This window comes from Hipposideros armiger, unplaced genomic scaffold, assembly GCF_001890085.2.
Source record: "Hipposideros armiger isolate ML-2016 unplaced genomic scaffold, ASM189008v1 scaffold_21, whole genome shotgun sequence".
Lineage (NCBI taxonomy): Eukaryota > Metazoa > Chordata > Mammalia > Chiroptera > Hipposideridae > Hipposideros > Hipposideros armiger.
The window spans coordinates 628,834-645,926 of record NW_017731371.1 but is presented as its reverse complement, the minus strand read 5'-3'; the positions used below and the strand labels follow the sequence as shown (position 1 = coordinate 645,926).

General features: G+C 41.5%; 1 protein-coding gene across 1 annotated transcript in view; it reads right to left on the bottom strand.

Moving 5' to 3' along the window:
• The window catches only part of SNCAIP (synuclein alpha interacting protein), a 150,522-nt gene that overhangs the window by 53,655 nt on the left and 79,774 nt on the right, over positions 1-17,093 (bottom strand). The window contains exon 2 of the mRNA XM_019635308.1: positions 10,697-10,799. Coding sequence (XP_019490853.1) covers positions 10,697-10,753 — 57 coding nt within the window. The 5' untranslated portion in view covers positions 10,754-10,799. The remainder of the gene's footprint in view (positions 1-10,696; positions 10,800-17,093) is intronic.

Genomic DNA, 17,093 nt, shown 5'->3' with positions numbered 1-17,093 from the left:
GGGGGGCTGTCTCTTCAATCAAAAATGAACAGCAAGGATTTTTTTCCTTTTGCATTATATTCTTTGGGGGTTGAGGTTAACCCATGTACAGAAGGCTTTTGTTGTTGTTGTTGTTACTAATAAGGTACCTTATGTTTCTGGCCAAGTATAAGCTCTCTAAGAAATCTGGTAGCTTCTTGAGACCAGCTGGTACAGGTTAAATAATTACGCAGTCTATAATTCAATTAAAATTGAGCCTGTCATGTGCCCCATGAAAGCACCCTTTGGGGCAAAGTCTCGCCCTCTCTCCCTTCTTCTTCTTCCTTTTTTTTTTTTGCTTGTCTTCCAAGCCATCATTTTTTAGAAAGAGGAAATTTAAGATTGATTGTATTTAAATATAGTTAATGAGAAATTCAATAAGCCTGCTCACTGGGCTTAATGAGTTATATTTGATTATACCGGGTAGGCTGCAATCTGTATTTCTAGCTACGTGTATCCTAAGTGCCACCTCCCACCCAAAGCCAAGCATGTCCGAGTCTCTGATTTATTAGTTGTACCTTGAACTCTTCCTATGCAACCTTAAAGGTCCGTAGAGTTCAGTGACTTTTAATTTGAAGAGGTTTAAATGTGAACAGCACGGCTGCCTGGTTGGTGTGGGGACTGACCCACAGGCAGAGAAGCCAGTCTAGCTGATCACCACTCACTACCTCAACCTACGTCACACACGGTGGCTTTGTCTCTCCACCCTTGGTCATACAGGAAATCACTTTTATGAAGGCATGCATCTTAATTCTTTGGGGAAAAATGACCTAGAATAAAAAGTCATGTGCTACTCCTAGTAATGGAAATAAAAAGTACATCAATCTAAGAAAAGGATGGTGTGTTGGCCAGAAAATCAGTTTGGAATAACTGTGAGGATATATGGAATGTCAAATTCAGCAATGACTCCAATTTATACTGTGAACAAATCCACCATTCTTTATAAAGACAGAAGAAAAAAACAATTTATAGCTTTGTTTCAGTTAAGTACAAACACTGCTCTTTGGATAAAAGATGCAGCTTAAGGGAATGCTGCAAAGATGGTTGTGATGTGAAGAGGCAAAGAGGAAACACAATTCACAAAACCAACACGCAAAACCATTTTCCTTTTTGCAAATTTGGGAATAAGCAAATGACCCAGGAAGTCAGCCTTGCATAAATGCATTGTGCTACCATCTGGGAGCTGAAAGGGAAGGCACCCAGTGGACAGGACAGATGGCTTTGATATGAAGCAGTCAGATCGCCCACTCATTCTCAAGACAATGGCCAGCTCCCACGGCAGCCACTATTGTCATTTTGGCCCTATTAGAACCAAAGTCCAATGTATCTTCCCTGTCTGCCCCCAACCCAAGCCTTTATGTTCTGTTCCCTTGATTCCTATTACCCTTGGGTGATAAGAGGAAAGGAGGCTTGCAGATGGTTGAGACACACTGTATTTCCGATCCCTACATTGCTCGAATGTATTCTTCTAAAAATCTTCCAGAGGTTATTCCCTGTAGAAACAGCTTTTTGATCCAAATTTCTTTTCCATTCCTCTATCATGTCTCAAGAACAGCTCCTGCCAAAGGTTGACCAGCTGCCTCCGCTACTTCAATGTCCCCGTGCATTCAAAGTTTAGTTCCCCTTCTGTTCTTTTACTCCCGGGTCCTCCTTGCCTGCCAAGCCTTCCTCTGGCCAGGCAAACGGAACCGTTCAGCAAGGCCAGCTGTGTTCTGCCTTCTCCACGAAACCCTGGCTGACTGCTTCAGTCCTCCTGACCTTACCCTTTCCTGCCCTCCGTGAAATACTGCCTTGCCTTGTGCTCTGCTGTTTCCTCTGTGTTAGTGTTGGCTCCCACAAGCGCTTGGGGAAAGGATGATATCTTTGATTTATATATATGCATGGCACACAGTGACTTATTAACTGTTTGACTGAAATACCAAGACGTATACACATTTGATTAATCTCTGGGCATCGTATTCCAGGTGTTCAAAGGAGTTCTTTCATATTTAGGTAGTGAATGCGAATGTTCTCCAGGCTTCCATGCTTGGGTCACAATTAATTAGTTTTCTATTTGTTGGAAAAGTCATGACGCATTTTTGCAATGAAAAACAGAAAAAATACGTCATGACTTTACCGACAGCCCAGTAAAATGCCAATTTGACTAAGGTGCTTCTCTGTTTCTAGTCCTCCACAGGCTCTGCACAGCCTAGGGCAGGGACCACATGCCTTCACATGGTACATGAAACCCACCATGAGTTCAAACTCATCTCTCACCATTGTCCACGTCTCTTTTCATTGTGTTAATACCAAATTTCGTGTGGATTCCCTATTTACAGTTTTACCTGTCTATACATGTACGCATGCTATTCCACCTACAGGGAATGCTATTTTCACCATTTCATTAGGAAAACCCCTTTTAATTCTTCATGTTTGGCCTGGTGATCACTTTACAGTATCTTCTCTGACCCTCCCAGAGAGAAATGATGCCAGTTTTCAAACTGTGGCCTCCTGACCAGCAGCATCACAACCATCCAGGAACTTGTTAGGAATTCACATTCTTGGGCCTCCTCTCAGAAACTCTGAGGGCAGGGCCCAGGAATCTGTGTTATTAGAGGCCATCCAGGTGATGCTGATGTCTGCTGAAGCTCAAGAACCTCTGCTTTATACTATTTCCTCCTCTTAGGCATCTGTCCATTACAGAACCCATCACATGACATTTCATCTATATGTTTACATAATTGCTTTCTTTGCTCTCTGAGGGTATGACAATATTTTATTTACCAAAGATCCTAGGCCCTCACTGAACTGACTAAAATGAATTCCCCTCTGTAGTCCATGATTTTAGTGACAATAACAATAGTAATAACATGATAGTAGTGAATATTTATATAGCACTAATCTTAGAAAAACCTGTAATTACAAGTCCAGCAATGTAATCATGGCCTATCTAAAAGAAAGAAGCACCTCTAATATATTAATAGTATGAGGACTGGCTGATGCCTTAGCCTTTTGTATAAAGAACAATGGACTTGGAGCCAGAAGATCTGGATTCAAGTCCCAGTTCTGATATTTATTAACTCTGTGCTTTTGTACAATCATTTCATATCTCTGGGGATCAGTGTCCTTATCTACAAAACACAGATAAGCATATAGGACAATGTAAGGGAAGTCAATTTGCAAGCTGTAAAATGGCATTGAACGTTTTCGTCTCATCTCTCTAACCTTTTTTCCATGTGTGTAGCACAGCTTTTGCCTCTCATCTTCATTCCACTCATGGTTTTAAGCTCAGTAGATCAAAATGTGAGAACTAATGAGGCAGGAAGAGGGGGGCTGAGCTGAGACTGGAAGGAAAGGAAGGAGAGCTCAGCCTGTCTCAGCACGTTATTTGGCCTCTCTTTGGTCTTTCCTCATCCAAGAGAGTCCATGGCCAAGAGCTGACACTGAAACTTAGCTTCACAAACTACCTAGAGTTGATGTGACGCAAGACAATCCTACACATCCCAGCCTACACAAGTCAGTTTTGTCACTCTGCCATGCAAAATAGTTTGAATGTTCACGGGATTCATAATAACGGTTCGTGAATTCCACATTGGACTATGGGGATCTCTGACCACCATAGACATTGTTCAGGCCTGAAAAGCCTTGGCCCTTACTCCTGAAAGCCAGAGCCAGTTGGGTGAATAAGCAGACATAACTCAAATGGTAACGAGCCACAGAAAATGAGAGAACTAAAATCCCAAGCACCTTTTCAAGTTAGAGACTTTTTTAAAAACCTAAGGTTCTATTAAGTTTCCAAAAGAAACAATTAAGCCAGTCACCCAAACAACTATCCTGAAATTCATGATTTCTCACACAGCTTTCCAGAACTCAAGCAGGCATCTCAACAGGCTCACAATGAAAGGAGCTGGTAGTGAAAGCACACACACAGCTGAAATGAGATTTTCAGAAACATAATATTTTTCTAAAACTTTGACATCCTCTCCAATGGCCCACCCTTCGAGTTCAGGAAGGGGTTCCCTGACTTCACAGCCTCCATAACAGTTCATACTCCACTGTCCCTTCTCTGAGATGTGGTGCCAATAGTCCACCCCTTTATTGCTAGCCTTCTGTTTGTGCTCGGGTCTCCTCTGCCATCGCCTGAGGTCTCTGGCTCTGCCATCATGCCCCCTTCTCTCCTTTTCTTCAGCTACACTCTGAACATCGGCTCTCTGCTCTGGTCCTATGAAAATAAACGAGCACCCCCACCACCACAAGACATACTGCCTCTCCAGCTGACCATGGGCTTGCCTGCTCTTGTGTCTACAGCCATCTTTCCTGAAAGAGTATCCTTGGTTCTTGTCTCTACTTCCTCACCTCTCTGCCTTTACTCCACCATCACATGGTATCGGCCCCATCACCTCACAGGTGCTGTGCTTATTATGGACACCAATGAGTCTTAACTGGAAAATCCGGTGAGCACTTTTCAACCTTTCTCTTTATAATGACCTGTTTCCCACTATCGACCACTTCCTTCTTTAAACTCTGTAAAGACCTCCCACTGTTTACCTCCCTTAGTATTCCTCCTATATTTATGAAAACTTCTTTCCAGTCTCTTACATAGGGAATAGTATCTGATGCATTGTAAGTATTCAGTAAACGCTAGCTATTATTATTTACATTAAAGTATTAAAAATGAGCATTTAAAAATACTGCCAAAGTAATAGTAACTGCTGAGGCAAAAATTACAGATTACAAAAGAAATGTATCTTGTAGTAAGGCAGATGACTGGGTGCAATCTTTGTTCAACTTCAATGATAGTCTAGCTTTAATTGTGAACTAATAATCAATCACCAGAAAAAGATAAAGACTGTGTGTCAAGAATGGAGTTCAATACTGTAATTAAATGTGACCTACAAGCAGAAGTTAACCTGACATTTCATAATCTGCTCAACTGTTATTATAGGGTACTGTAAGCTCTGTGAAAACACAGGCCAAGTCTGTGTCATTCACCCCAAGCCTAGAACCATATTTGGTATACTGTAAATGTTTAATAAATACTTGTTGAGTAGATTGGCGTAAAATCTAGTTATGCATAAAAGATAAATATTTGTGTAAATAATCTGCATAGTCAATCTATTACCATCAGGCAAGACAAGAACCTCTAAATCTGCAGAGTAAGAGAACAGCAAATAAAAAAATCTGGCAGCTACTTATTCTTCTTGGAAATCATTCTGTCCATGAAGTTGCTCTCTACCTTCTCAGGATGGAATGTCTAGTCCAAGATTTGGAGTCCAGTGACCTGGGGTATAGTCCTGGGCTCTAACACTAGCTATGGGACATGAGCTTGTAATTCATCTTGTCTGGATTAGATGATTCCTAATTCCTTTCCTGACAGGGATTAGGAAAACAAGGTAAGACGTATGACATATGATGCTAGGACAAAATGTAAGGTTTTTGATAATGGGGGGCTGGAGAAGGATGGAATGAGAGGTCATTTAGACTTGAATACAGCACATTGCAAAAAGAACATCCAAACAGTTGACGAAACTAGATCACACTGAGAAGCATTAAGAAAAGGTTTAATATAGGTAAGAGCAAGATGGCCGTTAGGAAGGGCAGGGCTAACAGACAAGGGACAATGAAGAAGGGATTGAGGAAGCCAGATATCACGTGAAAGTCTTGGTCACCTTTTAGGGAGCACAGAAGAAAGTACAACAGGATCTTACTCAGATTTCTTGCTAGGAAGGTGGAACAAGCCAGGTTCTTTGTATCTTCAATATCTTTATACTCTATCACACCTAAAATCAGGGTAAAAGCTATATTCTTTACCTGTCCAACTCTTTGCCTGTGTCCACTTGATAAGCAATACGTGCCCTTCCTTTCTGAAGGTCTCACACTGCTGTGAAATGGCTCTTTGTCAAAATGTAATGAAATCTGGGAAGTATCAGTGGATTGAACTGAGTGAAAGGTGGTACTCACAAAACAGAGGTGGGCGGGTATTGTAGTGCAAGCGATGCTTGATCTACAAGATGGAAATATGTCAATACTTAATTGCAAGTGAGATTTATTGGCCATATACATTTATTTTTTTCTGCCAGACAGGGGTTTAAGCAGCATAGGAACATGAATCCACATAATTGTGTGCTAGTACTCTAGGTTGCAAGGGATTGGGTCACAGGGGTTAGTAAAGTGGAAGGACACTTATTTATCTTGATGTCATTTGACTCGCACAAAAAATAAGTTATGCAATTACCCAACAAGTGTCAGCTTTCACGAAAGTTGCAGTCATAGTGATACAGAAAAGCAACAAAAATTCCTTACTTGTATTTGTGTGCACATAAGTATGTGTGTGTATCTACATGCACACTTGTATGTACACATGTACATATAGGTATTTGTACACGTGTGTATGTATGTGTATGTGTATATACAAATAAATATGTGGGTATGTGTTTACATACATACATATATACAGAGGGTGCCAAAAAAATGTACACACATTTTAAGAAAGGAAAAAACAATTAAAATTGTAATACTCAATATAGACCAATAACAAAAGATGAATACAAGTCACGTTTGACTTCTGCAATTACAAGAGGTGCTCAAAGTGGTTACCATCAGTGTCCAGACACTTTTGATTACAGCGAACTACTGCTTGAGCAACGCTGACCAAAGTGTCCACTTGTATACATTTTTTGACACCCACGGTATACAAAATTTCAAATTTTCTCCCTAAGACCCAGGGCAATAAGTACAGATGATTATTATTTTATTATTACAGATGGGAGAGTTGAGGTACAGTAAAATTAAGAGATTTGCCTCAGTTCTCTTGAGCTTGTCTTATTTTATTTATTGATAATATATACCAACTCCATTAGCTCGTTGCAATTGAGTGACGGGTCAGATGACTGATCCAGAGATTCTTCTACTCAGCCAAGCTGCTCAGAAGAGGAAGAGGCATATGGTCCAACAGCTCTGTATGTAAATCCTGATCCTGCCACTTATCTGGGACCTCGTGAAAGTCATGCGACCTCTTTAAGCATCATTTTCTCCATCTGCCAAACAGGGGATTAAAACAGGGCCTGCTTCGCAGAGTGGATGTGAGGTTTCAACAAGACAATTGACTTAAACAGTTCAGTGCAGCACGTGGCAGAGGCAACACTTGATGGCTGTGAGTGAAGCTCTTTAACAGATCCATGGTTTAGCCTCTGCTTTATTCAGTCCTGTGGAGAATACTATTTTTGAGAACAGCAGATTGGCCCCCTTAATAAAATAAATACACCATGGCTACTAAGAACTCGGTAGTAAAATAGTATTCCCGAGCATTTTTCTTTTTTAAGATGGAGGGATCTGGCTTCTGTATGAATAAAGAAAGAAATCTGTAAAGCCCTCTGCAGTGACACAAAAGCCCTACTTCGACCCTTTGTGTTTATGTGTGTCGTCATCTCTCCCTCACAGATCTGCAATTATTGCACAACGTTCGGCTCTTTTAGATGGCAGGGTCACAAGAATGTATAGTTGAAATCCTGCATTTTGCAAAAGGATGAGCATTATTTTTGAGTCTGGGAAGCTTCAAATTAATTTGAGTGCCTTCTGCGTTTTGTCTCATTAGGTAAAGGCAAAAAAGTTCCAGTTGTTTTTTTGTACCAATATACAGCTTGTGTTTTAATTAAAACAAGAACCAGGCTCATGACCAGAGGGGAAAATCGTGAAACAGAAAGCCTAGACTACGTAACAAGGCAATGGCTGGAGAGGAAGAAGAGTGGTTTTAAACTTGGGCATCTTCTGGTAAACATCTTTTTCAAATGTATTGTTCATTATCCTCCCCTCTCCTGCCACTTAACGGGAAGGAGGCTGAAGGGCTGTCAGCAACAGAGGTTCACAGAACCCTAAAAATAAAGGCATGTTTACGGAAGACTACATTTCTTTTTATGCTAGTGAATTAGCAAATTGAACCCATCTTCATTTTTCAATGTTAGCATCTGAAGAGTCTTCATTTAGCCCCTAAAACAGCTATAACATTTATTGCTCCTAGTTTACCTAAATAAGCTGAGAACAATTGCTTCAGTATTTAAGAGGTCATCTCTCTCTACTGCTTTCCCCATGAAGTCAGTATTTAAGAACAATATGATTTAAGGTATTGAACCTGGATCAGGTTGGGCGATTATGAAATAATCTACCATGTTATAGAGGTTGCCAGTGAAAGTAAAGCTTTTTCAGCTTCGTGTGGCTATGTATAGGCCAGGATTGTTCATCCTCAGTACACATCAACATTTTAGGCCAGATAATTCTTTGTTGTAGGAGATTTTGTTGGGCAATTTAGGCTGTCAAGAAGCATCCTTGCTCTCTGCCCACTAGATGCCACCAGCAAAGCCCCTGTTATGACAATCAAAACTATCTCCAGGTATTGCCAAATGTCCCCATGGAGGGTGGGTAAAGCTGATCCTGATGAGGACCACTTCAAACGACTCTTTTTGTTTTCGAGAGGCAGTCCAATATTGTGACTAAAACTGGATATTTTGCAGACAAAGTATGCCTTACTAGCTGGGTGACTGTGAGCAAGTTATGTAACATCTCCATGCTGCAGTCTCCTCATTTGTAAAATGAAGATACTAATAAGCACCTTCTTCATAGGGTGTTGTGAAGATTAAACAAGATTAGGTCTATCCCATAGTAAGTGTTCAATAAATGTTGGCCATTAAGATGTTTTCAACAATTCCATGCTCGTTCATGTTTTTCCTTCTCATATAAGTTTCAATGCAGGTTGAAGATCCAAACAAATGAAATGTAATTGAAGGGTTTGGGAGGGAGGGGGAGGTTTAAGTGCAGTTACACAATTACAGATGGATGTCTTTATTTACGCTTCAGAGTGGTCAAGTTATAGACGCTCAACTATTGTGGAATCCTGTATCCCAACTTGCTAAACAGCTTCAGTTATTGCTTAACATTTTATCTTTTAAGTGGAAATTCCTAATTCATCAAAATTATGGGCTGCTGCCAGATGATTCCTCTGTAAATACAACTGCTCTATTGTAGTTTTTTATTTTTTTTTAAAGTCTTGACATGATGCCTGGTCTTTTCCCTTGAGTTCTTTCTTCACCATCGGTCCTATAAATATTATTGTATTATTCATTGGAACAATAACAAAAACTACCATTTTTAAGAGCAACTTACTGCGTGCCAAGCTAAGTGCTTCACATATATCTTCAAAAAACAAAACAAACTAACAAAAAACCTTAGAATGTAGGTGGGTACCTCAGAGGTGCAGTTAATGTGCTCCAGCTAGCGAAGGGCACAACAAGTCTGGAGCCCAGACTAGTATCTTCAAAGCCTACGTATACTCTTAAAATGCAAGTTCATTATCAAAGCTCAGAGGGGTCCCCCTCAAACTCCTAATTATCACACAAGGTTCCCTTTCTAAAACACCTTCCACCCTACCCACACCTCCCTACGTTATCATTTGCTTTCTATGCTTTTCCCTACTCAGCTCAAAATACCTCGAGGGGCTTGGTTATAAAAGAAGCATGCTCTGAACACTTTTAACACAAGCATAGTAATTGAAAGACAGACAGACAGACAGGAAGATATTAGCGAAAGGAAGAAACTCACTTCACATTTGTCTTAACAAGGATTAATAAAATTGTCTGGAAACTGAAGTAGGGAAAAACTGAATTCCCGTTTCCCTGGTACGAAGACTCATCCAAAATTGTATAAAGTAGATCATTCATCAAACTCAACCCAGTAATCTAATTCCTGCATACAGTATGCAAATCTTACTTCAAACTAAGGAACAAAGGAAAGGAATAATGCTGTTGCCAGAGGCATGTTAAAGTAAGCTTATCTGTTTGAGACAATTTCTAGTGTTGACCCTAGAGAGGGAGTAATGAAAAAGTAAGGTCAGAAACTGTGACCTTGCAGGTGCTGGGAAGAACAGTCATATGATTAGTTCAGAAACCGCACATACTCTGAGACCACAATTTTGCTGGGAGGGCACAAGAGACCAACATGTTTACTGGTTGGCTTTGGTGGCAGAATTGACTGTGTGGCCCAGGATAAGTCACAATCAGCTCTAAGCAGGGTGCACGTAGATGACCCACTCAGAGTAGCCATGAGGTCCAAGAAGCTCAATAGACCACATCATGACAGAGTTAGGCAGGGCCTCACCGTTTAGCTGGCTCAGTCCTTATCAATGCATGACTCTTCCTCAGTATTTCCAACAAGCATCCAACCTATGCTTTGAAACCTACAGTGACTGGAGGGATTCCTATTGTTGTTTATCAGTTAATAATTTGGCCATCCTTCATTTCATATGCCTGTGAACACTACAGAATGCCGGCTGTGCCACAGCCAGTCATATAAAGGGAATTAACATTGATAGGGTTAATTATGTGCAGAAATAACTCTATGAAAGTGTCTACCATATGCTGGCTCTTTATAAATTTACTCAGGGAATAATTGTGGCAATAATGAAAGACATTAAGAATGGGAGTCTCAGTGAGGTTAAATGCCTTTCCCACCCAAGCTCATACAATTGGTGGGATTCACTTCTTGGTCCAGGGTATCCCCAAATCACACGTTGTCTGCCACACAGGATGCCTGCTGTCAATTTCTAAATGTGGTTGGAAGAGTTTAGGATATATAGACTATTGCAGAGAAAGCAGCCCATGTAGGTGAAGGCGGTCTCCTGAAAGCATTATTTGCAAATAGTAATACTTACAGATATGTCATCACTGAAGTCAATTTCATCCAAATCAAGGTATTCAGGGGCTTCCATTATTCTTCTTTGCACATTTTGAGTAAGGTCAACTACTTATAAATTCCTGGGCAGATGGAAGAAGAAAAGAAAGGCAAAAAGATTAGTTACTTGATAAACAAAAATTGTTATCTATATTTAAACAAACAAAATAGAAAAGATAGGTGGGAGTTCGTGCTGCCTTGGAGCACATTTCTTCTCTTCCAATGTCTGCAGCCTGGCTTTCCAGAAATTTTAAGCACAGCCCGTCAGGCTCCCCAGGATGGCTCCCCAGCAAGTACCCAGGATCCTTTGCTTTACTTCACTTGTGCCTGCTTATCTTTTCTGGAACACGAACTCAGGTCAAATTCTTTCCTTGTGATCAATATTAGCATTGACCCAGCCCACACCCAGCACATAAGACAGTTTGGGTGAAAGTAGAGCTTTGAAGATGGGCAGCCCTGAAATCTTAAAAGAGCCATATTACAACACTTATGTGGGCATTTCCCTGGAGGCTATGCATGGAGCAATGAATGCTGAATCTCCGCAGTAATAACATAAGCATGAGACAGATACCAACTAACCAACAGTAATGAATGCTTCAGAATTTATAGTACAACCTCCAGTTCATCCCTCAAAAAAAAAAAAGTTAAAACAAGTATCTAAGTACAGATTCAAACCACAGAGTTATTGCATTGCCCCTGCTTCCAACAGCTTTGCCTGCTGGTGCCAAAGTGACCTGAGGCAGGCGCCAGAATGTCCTCAGTCAGCACTTGCCTCGGGGCTGCCTGTGGCAATTCCTTAAATCTGTCAAGGAGGATACATCACCTCCTCATTCATTTTCTCATCACTTATCACAGCCTCCATCGGTGGTGGCAGTGGCAGCTACAGATGTCAAGAGCAAAAATACAGACCTCCTGGCAGTGCCTTTAGTGTGCAGTTATCTTCCGCGGAGCCAACGCTCAGATATCGAAAATGATTCCATTTCCTGTAACTTGTCTTTCTTATTATAAAAACTGCCTTATGTACTAAGGCGTGAGAGGTAATTTATTTCCTCCTCTTTCGCTTCTCTAATCAAGGGGTACCTTGCCAAAGAGGAAAGGCTACATTACTGGAAAGTGCAACTACATCTAGGCCAATGAAAATGGGCTAATTAATATAAGATCAAGAATGTAAGAATACCTATTTTGCAAAGGAAACTCTTACTCTGAAGTCTGAAGGCACTGCTTTCTCATTTTGAGGTGTCTTATTTTATTTTATTTTCTTTAGCTACACTAAGTGTAGAATAACAATAAATGGGGAAATAATCACTTGCCATCCCATACCTCAAACCATCACTTGATGTAATTTTCAGTGTTTCCTCTCCTTCCCTTCCCACATGATTGTACCATTTTTTATATATTTTTAATTATAGCAGATGCAGAATTGGTCCAAGAAAGGGTTAGGAATGCTACTGCCATGTTCAAAGGAGATTTTCCATTCAGAATAAATATTAAAAGTCCTTCTGAAATCACAGTAAGGTTAAATGAAGAAATATTTATACTGCTAAATGATCTATATATCATCTGTATTGCCATAAATTTTATTATTTATGAAAATCCAAAAATAGGTTCTTAAGCAAATTGCTTGGTCCAAAAATATATCCCCTTTCCTCTAATCCTCAGAGGGCTTTTCAGTGAAATACACACACACACTCATATTTGCAAAGTACTCAAAATAATCTTCTCTTCCCTTCTGGTAGATTCTGAGACAAGCCTCTTTGGATTCCAGCTCGTCAGCTAACAGACTTTCTCCCCATGCCACTTCTCTTCACTAAGTCTGTTCTCCATGATGAACTGTTGATTGATAGGCTATTCCCATGCCTTTGGTGAACACAGAGATGATGCTAGGTGGCAGGATGTGGTACAAACAAAATACCACTAGAAACATGGAAACACGGGGAGATGAAGCAGAAAAATATGCATCAATGTGGGGACTGGACTGAGTGGATCTACAAATATATGGAAATACAAAACTAAATGCAAAACATAAATGAAACGTCTTACGCAAGTAAATGAACAAATAGTCACTGAGCCTCTGTTTGAGGTGTTCTGACAATGTAAAGAGCAATATACAGCCCAGTGTAGCCATTCTCAAGGCGCATATCCATTGGATAATATAAGTTGTGATATTAAAGCAGAAAATCTTTACATTTGGACTTGGAGGATGGCAGTGAGACTCTTTATTCTATAGTCCAGAACACAGGAGTTACATCAGTTCCAGCCCATTACAGGAAGACCTGGGCCACTGCTCATATTTATCTCAGTTGTTTGGATCGCCCAGCCTCAGGCTAAGGGGCCCAAGGCATCCAGGACTCCTTCCCTTCCTAAAGGGCCTCACGTGGCCGTCTCTAAGATGCCCTCCTCCATCCAGGACCCAGTTTCTTTGGTCTGGTTTCAATGCTTCCCTCTTGCAAGGTGCCACTTTGAAAGCATCACATCCTCATTTATTATGTGCAGAAGTCTCTGTGGTTCACCAATCCCGGCCACATTCCCAACATTAATTGCTTCTTTTCGGTTGTGGGTGAGTCCACAGCAGTCCCAGCATTCACTGCCTGCTCCTTCCTCACCTGCCCTTCCTCTGAGCACCTGGTACCCTCGGGCACTCCTGTCTGAGGAGTTAGGTAGGGGAGCCATGGGAAGGGATGTGGTCAGGTTAGAGCAGAAGCTACACACAACCAACGTGAGAAGGAAACTGAGCTGGGCCGGGGGCACTTTTCTAATCCTGCTATCCTGACACCAGCCCACCCCACGCACCAGCCCACAGTGAACACCAGCGAGCTCCCTTTCTGACCAAGAGGACACACGGGCTCTGTACAGCTACCCAGGGCACACGCTGGAGGCCCGTGAGCTGAATCTGGCCTACAGATGTGATATGTTTGGCTCTAGCAGTGTTTTAAAAATAATCGAATCAGTTGCCAACATGTAGACCTTGGGTGATTTCACATAAAATTCTGGGTTTTTGGCTTCGCTTTAAAAATGTCTCAAGCTGTGGCAGCATAGGCCTGCATTCCCCGTAACAACAGTTGGCTTCAGCTGAACTGCAGCTGCCCCTACCTGTCCAGGAGGCCTGCTCCCCAGGTCACCCCCTCCCCTCCCATCGGCTCTCCTCACTGACAGGCCCTGCCCGGCCTTTGGGACATCTGAGTGTCAGACTCTTCAAAGGAATTCAGTATTAAACAGTAAGTACCACCCTCTCCCCGCTATTTTTTTTTTTTATTGGTACCTCCTGCCAAATAATGTTTACTTCATTTGGATTCTAAAATGGAGCTTATATTCTAAGATTTCTTTAAATCCTCATGCCACAACAGCAACAAAATTTCTTACAAATAAACTACCAGCATGTTACAATCTGTGCTTTTACGGAGCCTCCATCTATCTCTCAGTACTAGAGAAAGAACCTTCACAAACATCGTAAAACGTTACGAGGTGGAGCTTATGTTTCCCTCCCTTTACAACTGGAGGAAGGAAGGGCTCTTGCCTTGTTGTGATTGGCATTGTGGGTTTACATGGTGCCACTTGACTGTTGTGACTAGACGGCAAGGGTGGAAGCTGTGCCAAGTGTAAGCCCAGAAAAAGACCAAAGCCATCGCCCTCTGGCCAGACCAGCAGCTTGGACGCAACAGGACCAGCTTTACTCAAGGGCAATGAGGATGGGTTTACGCCTAACTGAAAAATATTGTTCGGCCTCCCTTTACATGCGATTTTATTGCTCTGCATCATAGTTGGCCCTGGGCTCCTTGGGACTTCAGAACCCAGTCATTTCTAAGTTTGTAGTGCACCCCCACCCTATCAGCCCTGACACTATAAGCTGCAGTCACTTCTCCCAGGTTCGCTGAGGTTCTGAAAGTTTTCTTTCATATTGCTGTCCCCTTTCCCCTAACGCACCTCTTACAAGGTCTGCCTACCTTTTTAGTGCTATTGACTCACTGAAATGATTCCATTTCATCTCAGTTGGGCTTTTAATTTCTCTTCACTGACGTTGGCAATTTTTAATTTGTTATTCACTTAGGCAGGTATGTTGCGGGTTGGTTTTTTATGCGGAGTGGTAGAGGTGAAGATGGAGACTGGATAGGGAGTGGGACAGTGGAGAAGGGTAATGGAAACATTTTCCAATGGGATAACTCTACCAATTTGGGTAGGAAAATTTATACGAAGGAAAAGAAGAAAAATATTAGGACATGCAGACTCAGGGCTAGGTGGTGAGACCTGTATGCTATGCAGAAGCTGTTGGTGACATACTGCCCCCTTCTTTTGACATTCCCAAAGTATTGGGAGAAACTTGACCCAAACTCCAAACTGATGCCTGGCTAGAGGAGATAAAGAGCAAAATATTCACTATCATCTGTACACATGGCTGTAAGATTTTTCCCACTCTCACTGAGTTTTATAAACTGCCCAGAACAGAAGGCCCTGCAGTGCCTGCTAAAGTATATGGGGTGGGAGGGGCTCATGGTTCTAGTGGGTCTATCAACACCGTGTCACCTTCTCATGAGTGGCCTCAGTGATGCGCCAATGGCTTCCTTCAACGGAAGATTCAATTTGGGAAAGAGTCTGACTGGATAATAAAAAGTAGGTAAGCAATTTAAAAACGAGCCTCCTCCTTTAGTATTTTGAATTTCAGGTGATATTTTTATTTATTTTTGCTGTTGTTGTGACTTGAAAACTGACTCTAAAAATAAGTCCAAATGTGGACTTCCAAAAAAGTGTTGGGTAACGGCAGCATCACTGGCAAAAGTCTGGCGTGGCCAACAAACTTTCTTTGAGAAACTACCCTCGTTTAATGTATGCATTCTGGTGTGCTTGGCCCATAAAAGGCTTACTGATTTGTGACTACAGTCACATATCACATAAATTGCTCTACTGAAATTCTTCTTAAAATCAATTGCCTCACCCCATTTTACAAGGAGTCAGCACAGACTCATTACGAAGGCTCAGGTTACACAGATTTCTCCGTTTCTGCCAAAGTCACTATTGCTGCATTTACTAGTAAACTACAAGGCCCCGTAATTAAAAGTAAGGTAAGACTTGTCAAAATACATGAGCAGAGTACATTCGGTGATGAGGTAACCTCGATCAATTTGCATTACTTCTTTCTTTACCAATATTTGGGGACACGGCAGCTCCCTACACTCTTATACACAGATAAACACAGACAGACAGACAGACAGATGCACACACACACATACACACACACCCACAGCTCAACTTGTATTGGAATAAATTTTCAGTTTCAAAGCCTGAACATAGATACTGGACTGATTTTCTTTAAATATAACAAGAGCTTTAAAAAATATCACAAACTCAGTACTGGAATGCTTGGGTGGAAAAAAGTGGAATATATGAAATGTTGTTCCCCGTTGGCTCAGTAGCTTGGCTGGCAAGGAAGCAACTCATTCCAAATGTTGGATTCGGTTTCTTTCACTCTTTGATTCAACAGTGGCCAGAAGCATGGCAGTCGCTAAATGTCTAGTCCTGAAGCAGAAAAATGATAGAGGCAAGAAATTTCTACTGGAAAGAGGCAACTGAAGGAGAGCCAAGAAGTACACATGAGGAAAAAGGGGGAAAGTGTGAGCTCTGTAGATCTCATCCACTTCTTCACTTATGGAATATTCCTGTGTGCACATACTGGATAAGACCTACACTGCTCTCCATGCCAGTAGGGGGCACACAGGAGAGGGGAGACAGACAAAACAAGCCATTACAATATAATGTGGTCCTTGCTAAGACAAATAAATATACAGGCATCTGAGACACCTAACCCGGACCTCAGAGATGTGGGAAGTCTGCCTAGTAGAGGTGAGGTCTAAGCTGAAAGTTGGAGGATGAGGGTGTGAATGGTGAGGGAGTTACAGGGGCAGGAAGAAGTGATGCAAGTAGTGGTTACAGCATAAGCAAAAGCCTGCAGGGGAGAATTTCTAGAAAGATGGAGAACACTGACTTAGCACCTGTTGCTCTTTTTACTACAAAAAAAGGAGTCTTGAAGGGTGGGGTGATAAGCAGCAGTGGTCGAGTATTTCCAAAGTCAGAAGGCAAACAGACCACATCTTGGAATGTCCAATTTTCTGGCATGTTTAGAGAAAACACAAGTGAATGTTTGCTATCATATGGGAAGTTTCAATATGGAATATTGAGCCTGTACCAGCTCCTATGGAAGGGGTGTTGTATTTCCTGTTTGAATGCCCACAGAAACATTCACAAAGTAAAACTTTGCACCAGGGTCTAGGACTGGATGCTTTTACATATACTCTCTCATTTAGGTTTCACAAAGACCCTGGGAGACAAATATCTTTATGATCTCCTTTGTGGATACAAAATAACCAAGGCTCAGATGGGTTCTGTAA